General features: G+C 44.6%; 1 protein-coding gene across 1 annotated transcript in view; it reads left to right on the forward strand.

Annotated features, from left to right (window-relative positions):
• The window catches only part of LOC137614412 (26S proteasome regulatory subunit 10B-like), a 42049-nt gene extending 24719 nt beyond the window's left edge, over window positions 1–17330 (forward strand). Inside the window, exons 6-7 of the mRNA XM_068344213.1 lie at window positions 945–1107; window positions 16908–17330. Of these exons, the coding sequence (XP_068200314.1) occupies window positions 945–1107; window positions 16908–17098 (354 nt within the window). The 3' untranslated portion in view covers window positions 17099–17330. The remainder of the gene's footprint in view (window positions 1–944; window positions 1108–16907) is intronic.
• The last annotated feature ends 5067 nt before the right edge of the window (window positions 17331–22397 follow it).

The following is a 22397-nucleotide window of genomic DNA, read 5'->3' on the forward strand; positions in this document are numbered from 1 at the left end:
AACTCCACACTTAGCACAAGACATTAAGTGGCAAAATTGTGCAGCAAAGTTGAATCAAAATAAAAAGAAGGAATGTTTTATGAATGCCTAGTTGTGGAACGATCTTCCTAATCGGGTAGTTGAATCAGTAGAACTTCAAAAGTTCAAAGTTGGAGCAAATGCTTTTTTGTTGACCAGGCAGACATGAGTCTTTTTATAGTTTATTTATGACATATTTGTTTTTGATGTTGTTACTAGTTTATATATGGCGTGTCTGTTTTGACGTTGTTACTTTTTTTAGAATGATTCATTGTTAATTTGTTCTCTTCATTTATTTATTTCGTTATTTCCTTTCCTCACTGGGCTATTTTTCCCTGTTGGAGCCCCTGGGCTTATAGCATCTTGCTTTTCCAACTAGGGTTGTAGCTTGGATAGTAATAATAATAATAATAAGCAACTGCACTAGTAAGACAATCCTGGGAAATAACACGAGGCTACCAAATCTCACGTAGAAGGGGTGGGGAAGTGTAGATGACACTGTTAGGCAAGACGGAGGATACAAAGGTGTAATTATTTCCAATACATGTCTAGTGAGACTGAGGTTTCTGCTTTGCTAGAATAAGACAAATGTGTGTGATTTATGGCATATGAAACGACCAATTCTTTGTAATTATTTTTTGGTAAAACTAATTTTAATAAATATTTTTCTTTACACACTTTGAAAACAGGCTATGCAGTTCTCAGTATTTTAGCTTCATTCTGTTTGCCATAGTTCCTTTTTTTCATCAGTCATTAGAAATCATAGGCTGGAGGAACATAGAGAGTAGAGGTCCCCTTTTTGTTTTTGTTTCATTTGTTGATGTCGGCTACCCCCCAAAATTAGGGGAAGTGCCTTGGTATATGTATGTATGTATGTATTAGGAATCATGCTTAGTTCTGTATTATATGAATTGTATCTTATTCAGGTCAAAATGATTATGGCCACAAACCGTCCGGACACTTTGGATCCTGCTTTGTTGAGGCCAGGACGCCTGGATAGGAAGATTGAAATTGCCCTCCCCAATGAACAAGCAAGGTTGGAAATCTTGAAGATTCACTCGGGACCTATTACCAAGCGAGGTGAAATTGGTAAGTTTCTTATATGCTTTACTGTTATTTAACCCTTTTACCCCCACCATAAGGTTAAATTTCGAGCACATTTTGCTATATATTTTTTTAAAAATTGCTCTAACAGGCTTAATTTTTGTCCTAGAGAGGTCAGGTGTGTCTCATTCTTTTGGAAAATGCCTGAAGTTTCTCATAAAATTATCAAAAATATATAAAAATATGTAATTAACTGTGTTTTTCAATATTAAACTTACCCGATAATCATGTAGCTGTCAACTCCGTTGCCCGACAGAAATCTAAGGAGGGATACGCCAGCTATCACAATACTAGAAGGGGGTGTACTAACCAGCGCCACCTGTGGCCAGGTACTCAAGTACTTCTTGTTGACACCTCCTCAATTATTCCTCTGTCGTGCCTCCGGCTAGACGTTCTGGGATACGCTTATGGTCTTCGAGTTTATTCTCGCTTATTTGGTGATGTATTCTCTTTGATTTACGGCTGTCGCATTACTAGAAACCTTCTGATATTAGCTAGATAGCTTTTATTTAATTCAGTTTAACGGTTAACGAATGTTTGCTTGTTTTTTGGATCTCCCTTTGACTTCTCTTGAAAACAAAATGTCTGGCAAGCCCCCTCCCATAGACGATGTAGGTCTTGCAATAGACGTATTCCGAAGGTCTCGGTAGATCCTCACACCGCTTGTTCTGACTGTAGGGACAGACCCTGTCAGTTAGAAAATCGATGTGAGGAATGCGCCGGACTTTCGGAATTGGATTTTGTCCGACTTTTAAAGTATTCTTCTAAGTTAGAGAGAATTAGAGCTAGGAGGAGTTCTTCTCACTCTTCTTTATTTTCCTCATCTCATGATCCCGTTCCTGATCCTACCCCTGTAGTGGCTACCCCCGATCCTACTGTGTGCCCTCCGCCTGATATGTCAGTGGTTTTACGCGCTATTCAGGCTTTAGGCGATAAGGTAGAGTCAGTGGTAAGTGACCATAAGTCTCTGATGGCCGAAGTGAAAGAGTTGAAGGCCAAGAGTGCAGTGGGTGAAGTTAGTGCCAGTGCTGTGACGAGTGCTAGTGTCGGTGCAGTGCCTTGTACTAGTGTTAGTGCCAGTGTGGTGCGTGGGGATTTTTCTGTGCGAGCCAGTCGTTCTCCCAGTCCGGGACCTCTTGCAAGCTCCCAAGCCCAGGGGAGAAGCAATGTCGAAGGGCATAAGGGTTCGGCAGGCCTTGTTAGGCGCACAGAATTATCCTCAGTGGTTGCGGGCGTGTCTTCCACAGACCGTCACTCCCACTTGCAGACGATTGAGCCCGTCTTCCGCTCGTCCGCTGATCTTCTCTCGGGGAAGAAACGTTGGTCTCAGGTCTCTAGACCGCTTAAACGCAGAGTCCAGCCCTCGAGTGCTCAGCCAGGTTGCAGTCGTTGGCTCAGCTCTGACTCGCCTCAGTCTTCTAGCGACTGTACTCCGCCCAAGAGGAGTAAGGTACAACAGAGCTGCACCGGTGGTGCAACCACTGTTATGGCTTTACCTCAGTCTGCTACTGTCTCTGCTGATCCCGAGTGGTCTATGCTTCAGTCCATGCAAGCTCAGCTTTCGGACCTGATGCGTGAGTGTCGTGCTGAGAGTGTTGCACCTCCTGCACCTGTGGTGCACCAACCTCCTGCACCCGTTCAGCCTGTGCTGCACCCGCCTGCACCGGTGGTGCACCAACCTCCTGCACCCGTTCAGCCTGTGCTGCACCCGCCTGCACCGGTGGTGCACCAACCTCCTGCACCCGTTCAGCCTATGCTGCACCCGCCTGCACCGGTGGTGCACCAACCTCCTGCACCCGTTCAGCCTGTGCTGCACCCGCCTGCACTCGCTGCACCCAGTCGCAGCTCCATCTGCCAGGCGTACGATGTTGAACCACTTTCTGTGTTCACTGTTCCCAGTGTTGTTCAGCATCAGCCTTCTTTAAGGCAACCTTCGGTTTGGGATCAGGAGGATTACTCCACTCTTCCTCCTCCTCCCCTGGCTGCTCCACCGGCGGTGCAACTCTCGGTGGAGGTACAACAACCTCTTCCACCTGTGAGTCAGTCTCCTCAACTGCTGCACCGAGCTCTACCCGTGCACCCTGATCCTGCTCCTCAGACATCTCTGCTTGCGGGAACTTTACCTTGTTCTGCACAGCCTCGGTCTCTTCACGCTCCACTCATACCACAGGAACAGGAACAGGAACTTGCTGCACCTCCTCCTTCCACCTCTGTTGTTGTTCCTGCTCGTTCTGACTCTGCGGTTCAGCATTCGTATCCGATCCCGTCGCCTCATTCTGGGGTTGAGGTTTCGGATGATGAGGAGGCACACCTTGATCCCTCTTCGGACGTGGACGAATCCAAGCTCTCTCCACAGTCTCTTGATTTTCGCAAGGTCTTGGCTCTTCTCAGGGAGGTTTATCCAGACCATTTTGTCTCAGCTATTCCCCGCTCTCCACCATCTGAGTTTTCGCTGGGAGTGCAACAAGCTCAGTCTTCCTATACCAAGCTTGTCCTAGCTAGATCCTCCAAGAGGGCTTTTAGGATCTTAGGGGAGTGGCTGCAGTCTAAGCAACTTCTTGGCAAGACTTCCTTCATGTTCCCTCCAACGAAGCTCACTTCGAAAGCGAGCGTTTGGTATGCCACAGGGGAAGCACCAGGCTTGGGAGTACCTGCCTCTGCCCAGGCTGACTTCTCAAGTCTGGTAGACTCGCCTCGAAGATCTGCTATGAGACGCTCAAAAGTGTGTTGGACCTTCTCAGACCTGGATCACTTGCTTAAAGGGGTGTTTAGAGCTTTTGAAATGTTTAATTTTCTCGACTGGTGCCTGGGGGCCCTCAGCAAGAAAACCTCTCATACGGACAAAGATTCTGCCATACTGTTAATGTCCTGTATGGATAAGGCCATCAGAGATGGATCGGGCGAGCTAGCGTCCTTGTTTGTATCAGGGGTGTTGAAGAAAAGAGAACAGCTGTGTTCTTTCCTTTCCGCCAGCATTACCCCTTGCCAACGGTCACAACTTCTGTTTGCTCCTCTTTCGAAGTTTATTTTTCCCGAAGAGCTCATTAAAGATTTGTCTGCTGCCTTGATACAGAAGGACACGCACGATCTTGTAGCTTCTTCGGCTCGTAAGTCTAAGGCTTCCACCTCAGTCCCTAAGACTTACCGCTCCCCAGTGGCTGATACCCCTGCGACTAGATTCATACCGCCCTTTCGTGGTAGAGCCCCCAGCCGAGGAAGCTCCCGTCCAGACTCTTACAGAGGCAAGTCCAGGAAAGGATCCAAGCCATCCAAAGGAAAACACTGACTCTCCGCTTCTCCAGACGACAGTAGGAGCCAGACTCAAGACCTTCTGGCGAGCTTGGGAGATGAGAGGTGCAGACGCACAGTCTGTCAGTTGGCTGAGGTTCGGTTACAGGATTCCATTCTACCTTCAACCACCTCTGACCACTTCGCCCATCAACCTCTCTCCCAACTACAAAGAGGAGGACAAGAGACTAGCTTTGCACCAGGAGGTGTCGCTTCTTGTGCAGAAGAAGGCTGTGGTTATAGTCCGGGACCATCAATCCCCGGGCTTCTACAACCGTCTCTTTCTTGTGGCCAAGAAGACAGGAGGTTGGAGACCTGTGCTGGACGTCAGCGCTCTCAACGAGTATGTCACCAAGCTGACGTTCACGATGGAGACGACCAAGTCGGTCTTAGCAGCGGTCAGACAGGAGGACTGGATGGTCTCATTGGACTTGAAAGATGCTTATTTTCACGTTCCGATTCATCCAGACTCCCAACCTTTCCTAAGATTCGTTTTCGGAAAGGTCGTCTACCAATTCCAAGCCCTGTGTTTTGGCCTAAGCACAGCTCCTATGGTCTTTACCCTTCTGATGAGGAATGTAGCCAAATTCCTTCACTTGTCAAACATCAGAGCCTCCCTCTACCTAGACGACTGGCTGTTGAGAGCCTCCTCGAGTCGTCGTTGTCTGGAGAATCTTCATTGGACTTTAGACCTTATCAGAGACCTGGGTCTATTAGTCAATTTGGAAAAATCTCAACTCATTCCCTCACAATCCATCGTGTATCTGGGAATGGAGATTCAGAGTCAGAGTTTTCGGGCTTTTCCATCGGCCCCCAGGATAAGCCAAGCCCTAGAGTGCATCATGAGCATGCTGAAGAGGAGCAGTTGCTCAGTGAGACAGTGGATGAGTCTCACAGGGACTCTCTCGTCCCTAGCCCTGTTTGTCGAGCTGGGCAGACTCCACCTCCGCCCTCTTCAATTCCACCTAGCAGCTCATTGGGACAAGAGTTCGACTCTAGAAGCAATCTCTATCCCTATCAACCAAGAGATGAAGACCACTCTCCTGTGGTGGAAGCACAACCTCCTTCTCAGAGAGGGTCTATCCTTGGCCATTCAGACCCCCAATCTTCATCTCTTCTCAGATGCATCGGACTCGGGCTGGGGTGCAACCTTGGACGGAAAGGAATGCTCCGGAATGTGGAACGAGGAACAACGATCTCTCCACATCAACTGCAAGGAACTGCTGGCAGTTCATCTAGCCCTGTTGAACTTCAAGTCCCTCCTGCTAGGCAAAGTGGTGGAGGTGAACTCGGACAACACCACAGCCTTGGCTTACATCTCCAAGCAAGGAGGGACCCATTCGAGGAGCCTTTACGAGATCGCAAGGGACCTCCTCATTTGGTCAAGAAGTCTAAACCTCTCTCTAGTCACGAGGTTCATCCAGGGCAATATGAACGTGTCAGCAGATCGTCTGAGCAGAAGGAATCAGGTCATTCCCACGGAATGGACCCTCCACAAGAGTGTGTGCAACAGACTTTGGACCTTGTGGGGTCAACCTACCATAGATCTGTTTGCCACCTCCATGACCAAGAGACTTCCTCTGTTTTGTTCTCCTGTTCCAGACCCTGCAGCAGTTCATGTGGATGCCTTTCTACTGAACTGGTCCCATCTCGACCTGTACGCATTCCCTCCGTTCAAGATAATCAACAAGGTTCTGCAGAAATTCGTCTCGCACGAAGGGACACGGCTGACGCTGGTTGCTCCCCTTTGGCCTGCAAGAGAATGGTTCACAGAGGTACTACAATGGCTAGTAGACTTCCCCAGGACTCTACCTCTAAGAGTGGACCTTCTACGTCAACCTCACGTAGACAGGTTACATCCAAACCTCCACGCTCTTCAACTGACTGCCTTCAGACTGTCGAAAGATTCGCTAGAGCTCGAGGCTTTTCGAAGGAGGCAGCCAGGGCTATTGCCAGAGCAAGAAGGGTTTCCACTCGTAGGGTCTACCAGTCTAAGTGGGAGGTCTTCCGAAGCTGGTGTAGAGCCAATTCGATATCCTCTACCAATACCTCTGTGACCCAAATAGCTGACTTCCTGCTTCATCTTAGGAATGAGAGATCCCTTTCAGCTCCTACGATTAAGGGATATAGGAGTATGTTGGCCTCAGTTCTCCGCCATAGAGGTTTGGACCTGTCTTCCAACAAGGACCTTCAAGACATTCTTAAGTCTTTTGAGACGTCTAAAGATCGTCGTCTTTCCACTCCAGGCTGGAATCTAGACGTAGTCTTAAGGTTCCTTATGACATCTAGGTTCGAACCTCTCCAGTCAGCTTCATTCAAGGACCTTACCCTCAAGACCCTTTTTCTCGTTTGCCTGGCAACAGCTAAGAGAGTCGGTGAGGTTCATGCCTTCAGCAAGAACATTGGTTTTACGACCGAGTCTGCTACATGTTCTTTCCAGCTTGGATTCCTAGCAAAGAACGAACTTCCTTCACGTCCTTGGCCTAGATCGTTCGAGATACCTAGCCTTTCCAACATGGTAGGTAACGAACTTGAGAGAGTTCTTTGCCCTGTCAGAGCTCTCAAATATTATCTCAAGAGGTCTAAACCTCTCCGAGGACAGTCAGAAGCCTTATGGTGTGCCATCAGGAAACCCTCGAGACCCATGTCCAAGAATGGGCTTTCGTATTATATAAGGCTTCTGATCAGAGAAGCACATTCTCACTTAAAGGAGGAAGACCTTGCATTGCTGAAGGTAAGGACCCACGAAGTAAGAGCCGTAGCTACTTCGATGGCCTTTAATAAAAACCGTTCTCTGCAGAGTGTAATGGATGCAACCTATTGGAGGAGCAAGTCAGTGTTTGCATCATTTTATCTGAAAGATGTCCAGTCTCTTTACGAGAACTGCTACACCCTGGGACCATTCGTAGCAGCGAGTGCAGTAGTAGGTGAGGGCTCAGCCACTACATTCCCTTAATCCCATAACCTTTTTAACTTTTCTCTTGAATTCTTTTATTGTTGTTTTTATGGTTGTTACGGTAGGCTAAGAAGCCTTCCGCATCCTTTTGATTTGGCGGGTGGTCAATTCATTCTTGAGAAGCGCCTAGGTTAAAGGTTGTGTAGAGGTCCTTTAGTAGGGGTTGCAACCCTATATACTTTAGCACCTTGGGTTGATTCAGCCTCCAAGAGGAACGCTGCGCTCAGTAAGGAAGACGAACTTAAAAAAGAGGCAGAGTAACGGTTCAATTCGACTTCCTTACCAGGTACTTATTATTTCATTTGTTATTGGAGATAACTGTTATATGAAATTTGGGGATACTTGGCTATCCTTTAATCTTGTACACTGGTTTCCACCCACCCCCCTGGGTGTGAATCAGCTACATGATTATCGGGTAAGTTTAATATTGAAAAATGTTATTTTCATTAGTAAAATAAATTTTTGAATATACTTACCCGATAATCATGATTTAATTGACCCTCCCTTCCTCCCCATAGAGAACCAGTGGGACCGAGGAATAATTGAGGAGGTGTCAACAAGAAGTACTTGAGTACCTGGCCACAGGTGGCGCTGGTTAGTACACCCCCTTCTAGTATTGTGATAGCTGGCGTATCCCTCCTTAGATTTCTGTCGGGCAACGGAGTTGACAGCTACATGATTATCGGGTAAGTATATTCAAAAATTTATTTTACTAATGAAAATAACATTTTGCAAGAACGTACCGGTACGTCCTTTGGGGGTGAAAGGGTTAAGTCCCATTGTAAACCATTTGGGGAGGATACCAGAAATGCTATGATTTTTTTAGCTTACTCTAGTTGAAACATAAAAGTGTCTTGGCTCTAGCGGCATTATGTACATAAAAGTATGTCTTGGCTCTAGTGCAGTGGTTCCCAAACTGGGGGGCGTGAGGACGATACAAGGGGGGCGCGAAGTCATCTGCTCAAAATTACTTGTTTAATAGAATAATAAAATCATTAAAAGAACAAATATCTGTCATTACATAGGCATGCATCCATCTCACTAAATTTGACCAGAAATTGTGCTTAGTCTCATATTTCCAAATATTATATGCCATGTTTTCAAATTATCTATTCTTAAAATTGCAACTCAATTTTGCCAATTTGCTAATGTTCAAACTTTTTTTCGCTCACTTCAAACCAAATGTTTCGTTTTTAGTTACTGGAATGTACTATAATTTGTTTGAGTGACTCATTATTAAAATGTAATACAAACAGAAATCTGTTTTCCTGTACAATGCTAAGAAATAAATGTAAGAATCATTTCATATAAAAAAAAGAGAGGAGTGGGGGCGTACGGGTCTACTGGAAGCAAAAAGGGGGGCGTCAGGTAAGATAGTTTGGGAACCACTGCTCTAGTGGCATGATTGGCTGCCATTTTTTTCTTTACCTAAAGAAGCTTAATTGCTAGTGATAATCCTCTACATAATTTTGTTTTTAAAATTATATCTATGTTAATAAAACTTGTAAAATTAACCCTTTTACCCCCAGGGTATTTGGAAATTTCCAACCCTTAACCCCCAGGGGGTTATTTTTTTCCCAGCACATTTTGCAGTATATTTTTTTTTTAATTGTTCTAACAGCCTTAATTTTTGTCATAGAGAGGTCAGGTCGGTCTCATTCTCTTGGAAAATGCCTGAATTTTCTCAAAAAATTATCAAAAATATGAAAAAAAAAAAATTTAGCATTTTTTTGCAAGGACGTACCGGTACGTCCATGGGGGTAAAGAGATGAGTTTTGTGAAACGTACCAGTACGTCCTTTGGGGGAAAAAGGGTTAATGACCTCATGTTTAAAAGTTTCATTATCTCATTAACTATTGAGTTCTAGTTCTTGTTGATGTTTACTTGTTTACATCCAGAAGAATCTGTTATGGTTTTTAATCTTTTCATTACTTTACATTGTAAGCATTATATTTAAAAGGAACTTGTATAATTGATAGGACCTCATGTTTAAAAGTTTTATCATCTCATTAACCCTTTTACCCCCAAAGGACGTACTGGTACGTTTCAAAAAACACATCCCTTTACCCCCATGGACGTACTGGTACGTTCTTGCAAAAAACTGCTATTTAAATTTTTTTTGCATAATTTTGATAATTTTTTTTGAGAAACTTCAGGCATTTTCCAAGAGAATGAGACCAACATGACCTCTCTATGATGAAAATTAAGGCTGTTAGAGTAATTTTTAAAAAATATACTGCAAAATGTAATTGAAAAAAAATAACCCCCTGGGGGTTAAGGGTTGGAAAGTTCCAAATAGCCTGGGGGTAAAAGGGTTAACTATTGAGTTCTAGTTCTTGATGTTGTTTACTTGATTACGTCTGGAAGAATCTGTTGTATTTCTTTATTTCATTATTGTACAGCATTCTCAAAGTTGAGATTTCTTTCATTTTAAGTACAGTTTGTATGATTTTACTTTGAATACTCCATACGGAAAATAAACTTATTTTTCAATATTAAACTTACCCGATAATCATGTAGCTGTCAACTCCGTTGCCCGACAGAAATCTAAGGAGGGATACGCCAGCTATCACAATACTAGAAGGGGGTGTACTAACCAGCGCCACCTGTGGCCAGGTACTCAAGTACTTCTTGTTGACACCTCCTCAATTATTCCTCTGTCGTGCCTCCGGCTAGACGTTCTGGGATACGCTTATGGTCTTCGAGTTTATTCTCGCTTATTTGGTGATGTATTCTCTTTGATTTACGGCTGTCGCATTACTAGAAACCTTCTGATATTAGCTAGATAGCTTTTATTTAATTCAGTTTAACGGTTAACGAATTTTTGCTTGTTTTTTGGATCTCCCTTTGACTTCTCTTGAAAACAAAATGTCTGGCAAGCCCCCTCCCATAGACGATGTAGGTCTTGCAATAGACGTATTCCGAAGGTCTCGGTAGATCCTCACACCGCTTGTTCTGACTGTAGGGACAGACCCTGTCAGTTAGAAAATCGATGTGAGGAATGCGCCGGACTTTCGGAATTGGATTTTGTCCGACTTTTAAAGTATTCTTCTAAGTTAGAGAGAATTAGAGCTAGGAGGAGTTCTTCTCACTCTTCTTTATTTTCCTCATCTCATGATCCCGTTCCTGATCCTACCCCTGTAGTGGCTACCCCCGATCCTACTGTGTGCCCTCCGCCTGATATGTCAGTGGTTTTACGCGCTATTCAGGCTTTAGGCGATAAGGTAGAGTCAGTGGTAAGTGACCATAAGTCTCTGATGGCCGAAGTGAAAGAGTTGAAGGCCAAGAGTGCAGTGGGTGAAGTTAGTGCCAGTGCTGTGACGAGTGCTAGTGTCGGTGCAGTGCCTTGTACTAGTGTTAGTGCCAGTGTGGTGCGTGGGGATTTTTCTGTGCGAGCCAGTCGTTCTCCCAGTCCGGGACCTCTTGCAAGCTCCCAAGCCCAGGGGAGAAGCAATGTCGAAGGGCATAAGGGTTCGGCAGGCCTTGTTAGGCGCACAGAATTATCCTCAGTGGTTGCGGGCGTGTCTTCCACAGACCGTCACTCCCACTTGCAGACGATTGAGCCCGTCTTCCGCTCGTCCGCTGATCTTCTCTCGGGGAAGAAACGTTGGTCTCAGGTCTCTAGACCGCTTAAACGCAGAGTCCAGCCCTCGAGTGCTCAGCCAGGTTGCAGTCGTTGGCTCAGCTCTGACTCGCCTCAGTCTTCTAGCGACTGTACTCCGCCCAAGAGGAGTAAGGTACAACAGAGCTGCACCGGTGGTGCAACCACTGTTATGGCTTTACCTCAGTCTGCTACTGTCTCTGCTGATCCCAAGTGGTCTATGCTTCAGTCCATGCAAGCTCAGCTTTCGGACCTGATGCGTGAGTGTCGTGCTGAGAGTGTTGCACCTCCTGCACCTGTGGTGCACCAACCTCCTGCACCCGTTCAGCCTGTGCTGCACCCGCCTGCACCGGTGGTGCACCAACCTCCTGCACCCGTTCAGCCTGTGCTGCACCCGCCTGCACCGGTGGTGCACCAACCTCCTGCACCCGTTCAGCCTATGCTGCACCCGCCTGCACCGGTGGTGCACCAACCTCCTGCACCCGTTCAGCCTGTGCTGCACCCGCCTGCACTCGCTGCACCCAGTCGCAGCTCCATCTGCCAGGCGTACGATGTTGAACCACTTTCTGTGTTCACTGTTCCCAGTGTTGTTCAGCATCAGCCTTCTTTAAGGCAACCTTCGGTTTGGGATCAGGAGGATTACTCCACTCTTCCTCCTCCTCCCCTGGCTGCTCCACCGGCGGTGCAACTCTCGGTGGAGGTACAACAACCTCTTCCACCTGTGAGTCAGTCTCCTCAACTGCTGCACCGAGCTCTACCCGTGCACCCTGATCCTGCTCCTCAGACATCTCTGCTTGCGGGAACTTTACCTTGTTCTGCACAGCCTCGGTCTCTTCACGCTCCACTCATACCACAGGAACAGGAACAGGAACTTGCTGCACCTCCTCCTTCCACCTCTGTTGTTGTTCCTGCTCGTTCTGACTCTGCGGTTCAGCATTCGTATCCGATCCCGTCGCCTCATTCTGGGGTTGAGGTTTCGGATGATGAGGAGGCACACCTTGATCCCTCTTCGGACGTGGACGAATCCAAGCTCTCTCCACAGTCTCTTGATTTTCGCAAGGTCTTGGCTCTTCTCAGGGAGGTTTATCCAGACCATTTTGTCTCAGCTATTCCCCGCTCTCCACCATCTGAGTTTTCGCTGGGAGTGCAACAAGCTCAGTCTTCCTATACCAAGCTTGTCCTAGCTAGATCCTCCAAGAGGGCTTTTAGGATCTTAGGGGAGTGGCTGCAGTCTAAGCAACTTCTTGGCAAGACTTCCTTCATGTTCCCTCCAACGAAGCTCACTTCGAAAGCGAGCGTTTGGTATGCCACAGGGGAAGCACCAGGCTTGGGAGTACCTGCCTCTGCCCAGGCTGACTTCTCAAGTCTGGTAGACTCGCCTCGAAGATCTGCTATGAGACGCTCAAAAGTGTGTTGGACCTTCTCAGACCTGGATCACTTGCTTAAAGGGGTGTTTAGAGCTTTTGAAATGTTTAATTTTCTCGACTGGTGCCTGGGGGCCCTCAGCAAGAAAACCTCTCATACGGACAAAGATTCTGCCATACTGTTAATGTCCTGTATGGATAAGGCCATCAGAGATGGATCGGGCGAGCTAGCGTCCTTGTTTGTATCAGGGGTGTTGAAGAAAAGAGAACAGCTGTGTTCTTTCCTTTCCGCCAGCATTACCCCTTGCCAACGGTCACAACTTCTGTTTGCTCCTCTTTCGAAGTTTATTTTTCCCGAAGAGCTCATTAAAGATTTGTCTGCTGCCTTGATACAGAAGGACACGCACGATCTTGTAGCTTCTTCGGCTCGTAAGTCTAAGGCTTCCACCTCAGTCCCTAAGACTTACCGCTCCCCAGTGGCTGATACCCCTGCGACTAGATTCATACCGCCCTTTCGTGGTAGAGCCCCCAGCCGAGGAAGCTCCCGTCCAGACTCTTACAGAGGCAAGTCCAGGAAAGGATCCAAGCCATCCAAAGGAAAACACTGACTCTCCGCTTCTCCAGACGACAGTAGGAGCCAGACTCAAGACCTTCTGGCGAGCTTGGGAGATGAGAGGTGCAGACGCACAGTCTGTCAGTTGGCTGAGGTTCGGTTACAGGATTCCATTCTACCTTCAACCACCTCTGACCACTTCGCCCATCAACCTCTCTCCCAACTACAAAGAGGAGGACAAGAGACTAGCTTTGCACCAGGAGGTGTCGCTTCTTGTGCAGAAGAAGGCTGTGGTTATAGTCCGGGACCATCAATCCCCGGGCTTCTACAACCGTCTCTTGTGGCCAAGAAGACAGGAGGTTGGAGACCTGTGCTGGACGTCAGCGCTCTCAACGAGTATGTCACCAAGCTGACGTTCACGATGGAGACGACCAAGTCGGTCTTAGCAGCGGTCAGACAGGAGGACTGGATGGTCTCATTGGACTTGAAAGATGCTTATTTTCACGTTCCGATTCATCCAGACTCCCAACCTTTCCTAAGATTCGTTTTCGGAAAGGTCGTCTACCAATTCCAAGCCCTGTGTTTTGGCCTAAGCACAGCTCCTATGGTCTTTACCCTTCTGATGAGGAATGTAGCCAAATTCCTTCACTTGTCAAACATCAGAGCCTCCCTCTACCTAGACGACTGGCTGTTGAGAGCCTCCTCGAGTCGTCGTTGTCTGGAGAATCTTCATTGGACTTTAGACCTTATCAGAGACCTGGGTCTATTAGTCAATTTGGAAAAATCTCAACTCATTCCCTCACAATCCATCGTGTATCTGGGAATGGAGATTCAGAGTCAGAGTTTTCGGGCTTTTCCATCGGCCCCCAGGATAAGCCAAGCCCTAGAGTGCATCATGAGCATGCTGAAGAGGAGCAGTTGCTCAGTGAGACAGTGGATGAGTCTCACAGGGACTCTCTCGTCCCTAGCCCTGTTTGTCGAGCTGGGCAGACTCCACCTCCGCCCTCTTCAATTCCACCTAGCAGCTCATTGGGACAAGAGTTCGACTCTAGAAGCAATCTCTATCCCTATCAACCAAGAGATGAAGACCACTCTCCTGTGGTGGAAGCACAACCTCCTTCTCAGAGAGGGTCTATCCTTGGCCATTCAGACCCCCAATCTTCATCTCTTCTCAGATGCATCGGACTCGGGCTGGGGTGCAACCTTGGACGGAAAGGAATGCTCCGGAATGTGGAACGAGGAACAACGATCTCTCCACATCAACTGCAAGGAACTGCTGGCAGTTCATCTAGCCCTGTTGAACTTCAAGTCCCTCCTGCTAGGCAAAGTGGTGGAGGTGAACTCGGACAACACCACAGCCTTGGCTTACATCTCCAAGCAAGGAGGGACCCATTCGAGGAGCCTTTACGAGATCGCAAGGGACCTCCTCATTTGGTCAAGAAGTCTAAACCTCTCTCTAGTCACGAGGTTCATCCAGGGCAATATGAACGTGTCAGCAGATCGTCTGAGCAGAAGGAATCAGGTCATTCCCACGGAATGGACCCTCCACAAGAGTGTGTGCAACAGACTTTGGACCTTGTGGGGTCAACCTACCATAGATCTGTTTGCCACCTCCATGACCAAGAGACTTCCTCTGTTTTGTTCTCCTGTTCCAGACCCTGCAGCAGTTCATGTGGATGCCTTTCTACTGAACTGGTCCCATCTCGACCTGTACGCATTCCCTCCGTTCAAGATAATCAACAAGGTTCTGCAGAAATTCGTCTCGCACGAAGGGACACGGCTGACGCTGGTTGCTCCCCTTTGGCCTGCAAGAGAATGGTTCACAGAGGTACTACAATGGCTAGTAGACTTCCCCAGGACTCTACCTCTAAGAGTGGACCTTCTACGTCAACCTCACGTAGACAGGTTACATCCAAACCTCCACGCTCTTCAACTGACTGCCTTCAGACTGTCGAAAGATTCGCTAGAGCTCGAGGCTTTTCGAAGGAGGCAGCCAGGGCTATTGCCAGAGCAAGAAGGGTTTCCACTCGTAGGGTCTACCAGTCTAAGTGGGAGGTCTTCCGAAGCTGGTGTAGAGCCAATTCGATATCCTCTACCAATACCTCTGTGACCCAAATAGCTGACTTCCTGCTTCATCTTAGGAATGAGAGATCCCTTTCAGCTCCTACGATTAAGGGATATAGGAGTATGTTGGCCTCAGTTCTCCGCCATAGAGGTTTGGACCTGTCTTCCAACAAGGACCTTCAAGACATTCTTAAGTCTTTTGAGACGTCTAAAGATCGTCGTCTTTCCACTCCAGGCTGGAATCTAGACGTAGTCTTAAGGTTCCTTATGACATCTAGGTTCGAACCTCTCCAGTCAGCTTCATTCAAGGACCTTACCCTCAAGACCCTTTTTCTCGTTTGCCTGGCAACAGCTAAGAGAGTCAGTGAGGTTCATGCCTTCAGCAAGAACATTGGTTTCACGACCGAGTCTGCTACATGTTCTTTCCAGCTTGGATTCCTAGCAAAGAACGAACTTCCTTCACGTCCTTGGCCTAGATCGTTCGAGATACCTAGCCTTTCCAACATGGTAGGTAACGAACTTGAGAGAGTTCTTTGCCCTGTCAGAGCTCTCAAATATTATCTCAAGAGGTCTAAACCTCTCCGAGGACAGTCAGAAGCCTTATGGTGTGCCATCAGGAAACCCTCGAGACCCATGTCCAAGAATGGGCTTTCGTATTATATAAGGCTTCTGATCAGAGAAGCACATTCTCACTTAAAGGAGGAAGACCTTGCATTGCTGAAGGTAAGGACCCACGAAGTAAGAGCCGTAGCTACTTCGATGGCCTTTAATAAAAACCGTTCTCTGCAGAGTGTAATGGATGCAACCTATTGGAGGAGCAAGTCAGTGTTTGCATCATTTTATCTGAAAGATGTCCAGTCTCTTTACGAGAACTGCTACACCCTGGGACCATTCGTAGCAGCGAGTGCAGTAGTAGGTGAGGGCTCAGCCACTACATTCCCTTAATCCCATAACCTTTTTAACTTTTCTCTTGAATTCTTTTATTGTTGTTTTTATGGTTGTTACGGTAGGCTAAGAAGCCTTCCGCATCCTTTTGATTTGGCGGGTGGTCAATTCATTCTTGAGAAGCGCCTAGGTTAAAGGTTGTGTAGAGGTCCTTTAGTAGGGGTTGCAACCCTATATACTTTAGCACCTTGGGTTGATTCAGCCTCCAAGAGGAACGCTGCGCTCAGTAAGGAAGACGAACTTAAAAAAGAGGCAGAGTAACGGTTCAATTCGACTTCCTTACCAGGTACTTATTATTTCATTTGTTATTGGAGATAACTGTTATATGAAATTTGGGGATACTTGGCTATCCTTTAATCTTGTACACTGGTTTCCACCCACCCCCCTGGGTGTGAATCAGCTACATGATTATCGGGTAAGTTTAATATTGAAAAATGTTATTTTCATTAGTAAAATAAATTTTTGAATATACTTACCCGATAATCATGATTTAATTGACCCTCCCTTCCTCCCCATAGAGAACCAGTGGGACCGAGGAATAATTGAGGAGGTGTCAACAAGAAGTACTTGAGTACCTGGCCACAGGTGGCGCTGGTTAGTACACCCCCTTCTAGTATTGTGATAGCTGGCGTATCCCTCCTTAGATTTCTGTCGGGCAACGGAGTTGACAGCTACATGATTATCGGGTAAGTATATTCAAAAATTTATTTTACTAATGAAAATAACATTTTTATTTCTATTTACTCTTTTTTATATGGTGGGTTTTATGCCTGATGTTCAAGAATGTTGGTAATGACTATATTATTCCTGACGTTCAAGAATGTTGGTAATGACTATATTATTCCTGACGTTCAAGAATGTTGGTAATGTCTATATTATTCCTGACGTTCAAGATTGTTGGTAATGACTATATTATTCCTGATGTTCAAGAATGTTGGTAATGACTATATTATTCCTGATGTTCAAGAATGTTGGTAATGACTATATTATTCAAGAGTATTATTTTCTTCCTAGATTACGAAGCCGTAGTGAAGCTGTCCGACGGATTTAACGGAGCAGATTTACGAAACGTGTGCACTGAAGCCGGTCTCTTTGCCATTCGCAACGAGAGAGACTACGTGATAGAGGAGGATTTCATGAAAGCTGTGAGGAAGGTTTCGGATAACAAGAAGCTTGAATCTAAACTGGACTACAAGCCCTTGTAGATTTTGTAATCTGGCTGTGACAGTTTTGAATTGAATATGTTTTGTTTTTAGCAATATTGTTGTATTGAAAGAACAAACTGTTACATTAGACAGTAGTTTACAGTACATATTGAATGGAAAGATATTCCTCTCCATTCGTCTATATTTTTCTTAATCATCGTAAATATTGCGTTTCTTATTTAAGTAGGAATTAACATGCATCTCTTCATTGTGGAAATAAAATCAGATTGTTTTCAGTGAATTTTTTTATCACTTCTAGGTACACAAAATAAAAAGAAGTTAGTGAGTTTTTTGAAAGTTGGTATATTTGTAAATTTGCTAAACTAAACTATTTCGCTTTCTAGAACATATTTATTTCAATATTTTTCAGTTAGTGTTGTCAGGTGTAAGAGGAAAGAGGAGCATGTGTAAAGAATAGGCCAGACTATTTGGTTTATGTGCAGGCAGAAGAAAAATTAGACGTAACGATAGAGGGATCCAAAGTAGTCTGATTAAGTGGCTGATCAATATATATTGATTATGCCAGGTCTCAGGTAAACCTATTTGTTCCCAGATAGCCAAGCTGAGTGCCATCCTGATCTGCTAGTATCCTAGTGTAGATAGCTGACTTCGTCATTGATCTTCTCCAAAAAGCACTTCTCAGTCATTGCTGTGGAAAGTTACTACTCAGCCTTAAGCCTTATCAATCAACGTAAGACCATAAACCTCTTGTCCCCATGAGTTGTCTATGCTTGTGAAGAACTTTGAGCAGTCTTCACACCAAGTGTCGTCATGCCCCCGGGATGGGACATGACCTGTATTCTCAAATCTCTTGCTCTACCTTGTATGAATCTTTGAGATGGTCATCAGACAGATTATTATTACAGTACCTGAATTCGTGACCAAACCCAGAACCCATCGACACGACCCAGATTCAAGACCTCCATCAAAGGCGATGAAGGATTTGTTGGGTGGTAATCAAGAAGAGATGCTTTTGTGTATGGTGTGCTATCTGAAGAAGGCTTGACATCTCAGGTTTGGGTGTCATCAATTTTTACTTAGCCGTGGCAGGACCAAGACAAATATGTCAATAATGCACTCTTTCTGGCCTCATGAGGCAGTCGAGGAGCAATCTGCTTCAACCTTTGAGAGGGTTCAGTTACCAGCTTGTACTAGATCTCACAAAGTTAGGGCTATTGGTCCCACTCCAGATGCTGAAGAATTTTGCTATTGGACATGGGGTGAAAGTTTGGAAGTCCCAAACAACCTGCACCGACTTCTATTCAGGATAATGTACCCTTAAATCCTTCAATACTTGATCTTAGCCTCTTGGTGGTTGCTCAAGTTGTTGTGCACCCAGCCCAACTACCACTTAGGACAGAAAGTATCATGTGTATGGTAACGTGTTTGATATAAGACTGGAGGAAAGGTACATTGAATGGCTCTTCATTTTACCTTCCCTTACTTGGGGATGAAGCATTTGTACCATTTCAGACTGAATCTGACATTGATGCTTGTGATCTACATTTCTGAGCACCATTCTTATTAAACAGGATCTGTAAGAAGTAGCCCTTGATGACGGGGAGGATGGTGGAATGAGTACATTCCCATTTGCCATCTTCAGGCATTTCATTCCAGACTGCATCTCCCTTTCAGGGGAGAAAGGTTCCTTCATTGACGGAATACCAGGTGCATCACCAAGTACTGGTCAGGCCTAATCAGCCTACTCTTCCATACGATGAGCTGGGTGAGATTATCTCCCTTGCTCGCACCTGAGACCAGGGAGATGCATATTTCAGGGAAGAAAAAACACCAAGTTCAGTTGCACAGTAGGGGGACTGTGAGTACAGGAATAAAGATTTCTATGTTTAGGAATAAATACAGTAACATATTTTAACCCTTTTACCCCCAGGCTATTTGGAAATTTCCAACTCTTAACCCCCATGGGGTTATTTTTTTTCAAGCACATTTTGCAGTATATTTTTTTTTAATTGCTCTAACAGCCTTAATTTTTGTCATAGAGACATCAGGTTGGTCTCATTCTCTTGGAAAATGCCTGAAGTTTCTCAAAAAATCATCAAAAATATACAAAAAAAAATTTAAATAGCATCTTTTTGCAAGGACATACCAGTACGTCCTTGGGGGTAAAGGGATGAGTTTTGTGAAATGTACCAGTACATCCTTTGGGGGTAAAAGGGTTATAATTAATTTATATTTTTCCTAGCTACACAAACCTGAGTCCTTCAAGTTAGATTTCCCACCTCGACCACCCCTCTCAGTCCTGAGCCGAAGGTCAAAAGTGACGAGTCTATAACGAGAAAGTGTGGATGTTTGCACTAGCCTGAACTCTCCTTATCAACAATTTCAATAGCCTTTACAACTCTGGTGAAGACATTATTTTTTTCAGAGGCCCCGGGGTTTATACTGTGTAGGTAAGAAAAATAATTACTGTTAACCCTTTTACCCCCAAAGGACATACAGTACTGGTACGTTTCACAAAACTTATCCCTTTACCCCCGTGGATGTACCGGTACGTCCTTGCAAAAAAATGCTATTTAAGATTTTTTTGCATATTTTTGATAATTTTTTGAGAAAATTCAGGCATTTTCCAAGAGAATGAGACTAACCTGACCTCTCTATGACAAAAATTATTGCTGTTAGAGCAATTTAAAAAAAAATATACTGCAAAATGTGCTTGAAAAAAAAATAACCCCTTGGGGATTAAGGGTTGGAAATTTCCAAATACCCTGGGGGTAAAAGGGTTAAAATTGGAAAAAAGCAAATGTAAAGCTAAATAGCAATGGTATACATGTATAAGTCTCGATTCAAATGGTATGAAAAATTTGCAGGAGCAATCATTGATTCTTGAAATAAGTGTGTTTATTTTTTCACCAGTGGAAATCAGTGGTTGTGGTGGCCGATGTGGTAACGTCCCTGACTAGTGAACGCTAGACTGGGGTTCGAGCCCCGCTTAAACTCGTTAGTTTTTTTGGTCGCTGCAATCTCAACATCCTTGCGAGCTAAGGATGGGGATTTTAGGTTAGCCTATAGGCCTATCTGCTGAGTTGTCAGCAGCCATTGCCAAGTCCTCCTTGGTCGTATCTTGGGTGGAGAGGGGCCCATTCATGAGCGACCTTTAAAAGATTAGATTGCTTAAATAATGTCTGTAGAAGCATCACTTCGTAATTGATTTTAGAGGCAGGTATTAAAAGTTGAAAGAAGACTGCAAATAGTGTGTGATAAAAGATTTTTCTGTATCACCAGTGTGGTATTTCATGTGTGAAACTAATGTCAAAGGTTTGTATAAATAATGAAAAATTCAGGGAATCTTTGCACATCTCAGTGGTGCAACCTGAGGACCTTTTGTACATATTCTTTATTGGAGCCCATCTAGAATTTAGTGAGAAAGCAGTGTAGACTGCAGTACTATATGTAGACTGTTTTATAAGTACTGTATCAAGGTAAGTGCAGTGCAGACACAGAAATACAATTATTTTGTATACCTTAGTTAGGATTTTTTAAATTTCTCTACGATATTTGTGTATTTTGCATGCTGTAGTTAGGATTTTTTAAACTTCTGTAAGATGTGTGTGTAAATACCTCCAAAGAAGAAAGTAATAGAACCATTTTTAAGATAAAGATAAACAGTTAACAGAAGTAAGGTACGTTTGACTGCATAGATTACATGTAGTAGTGTCTCTATCAAAGGTATGGTAAACCCTTGTCCAGCGCGTTTATTCTACCTGTAACGAATAATGTCCAGAAACTGTTGCACAAGATATTAAAGATATGTTTGCAACTTTATTGATGGATATTAGCTAATTGATATTGGACAAGTGGTTTTTCTGGGCTCGACCTGTGTCGCTCCGTGAAATGCTCCTCTAGCACCATTTCTAAGGTATAGTTATTGCTGAATATACCAGAGAAAAAGAGATACATGGAATGCCAGGAATAAACCTAGCTCGCTCACTCTTTGAGTGTCGGTAGAGATAACTGGAGCGTGATAAAGCCACGACCAAAGGTCCCTCTCCAATTAGACCTCTCTTTCATCAACATCCCCAGGAACAACGAGGTGCTGTCCTACACCCGTCTGTGCTTCCTACTAAGACTAACCCTCTCTACCCCTACATCTCCCCACCCCCTATCCTCATTCCTCCTCAGCACTTGCGTTGGTCAGACGTGTTTTGTTTTACTCTGTGTTGTTTTGTGTTTTTTGGAAGATGTCCGACGTTTTAGAGATTCCTGCCCCCAAGTTGAGTATTATATTTGTTAGGGATTTCTAGGTAGCGACACTTATTATTCTTAACCGTGTTTGGTTTTTTGTTTTCACCGCTGGTTGTTCCCTTTCGGGGGTTCGCCGCGGCCATTGTGTGTCGCTTCCTCGTGATCTCTTTGTTTATTGGGTTTGCATTTACAGCCTAAGCCAAACAAGATTGTCATGTGAAGGCTATGTTCAAAGAAGAATACGAAGAAAGAAAAGTCTTGTTGATAAAAAGATAAGAATTCCAAAAAAGGAGATAAAAATTATGAATTAAAAGCGAGAAATAAAAAGCTTTGTGGTAAACTTTAAAAAATGTCAAGAAATAAGAGAGATAAATATGAAAATATTTAAAAATAATTTTTTGTCTCATTCAAATGACAAAATGAAGACTTGGTTTCAAAATGAGCAAACATTCAAAGGAACCAAATATATTTCAAACTAATGATCAATATCTTTTAGTTTATCATGAATTACATTATTTATAATACTGGATGATGTGACAGAAGAATACCTCAAATGCTGTAAATTATGTTCAGTTTAGTACTTATGGGTAACGAAAATAGGACAAACTATATCTTGTGATGTTGGTCATTATCTAGGTTACCATTGTCTAGAAAAAGAGATATAAGCAGACTTGTCTATAAATCGATGATCTGTGGAGAATAAGAAGGGAAATGGAGCAAAATGTAGCAAGAATGAAAGGAGTTGCAGATCTGAAAAGGGAGAAATTGTGTAACGTTTACACTTATAAGGCTAAACAATAATCCACACTCTGTGATCGCTAGAAACTACCAGACCATCAGAATTTCAAACATCACGAGAAATATTGTTCACTTTCACTGGTCGCAACAGTCATGAAGAGGGCAATCTTTGAAATGCAGCCGAGGGAAACGGAAGTATTGTTCACTTTCACTGAAGTCACAATAACTAAGTAAGAGACAATTAACCGAGTTTTGTTGGGCATGTCATTAGAAGAGAGAAAATAAACCATTTATGTCTCACTGGGAGGATAGACAGGAGATTGAGGGGGAGGCAGAGGACAAAGTCCATGGACAGTAT

This window comes from Palaemon carinicauda, chromosome 20 (assembly GCF_036898095.1).
Source record: "Palaemon carinicauda isolate YSFRI2023 chromosome 20, ASM3689809v2, whole genome shotgun sequence".
NCBI lineage: Eukaryota > Metazoa > Arthropoda > Malacostraca > Decapoda > Palaemonidae > Palaemon > Palaemon carinicauda.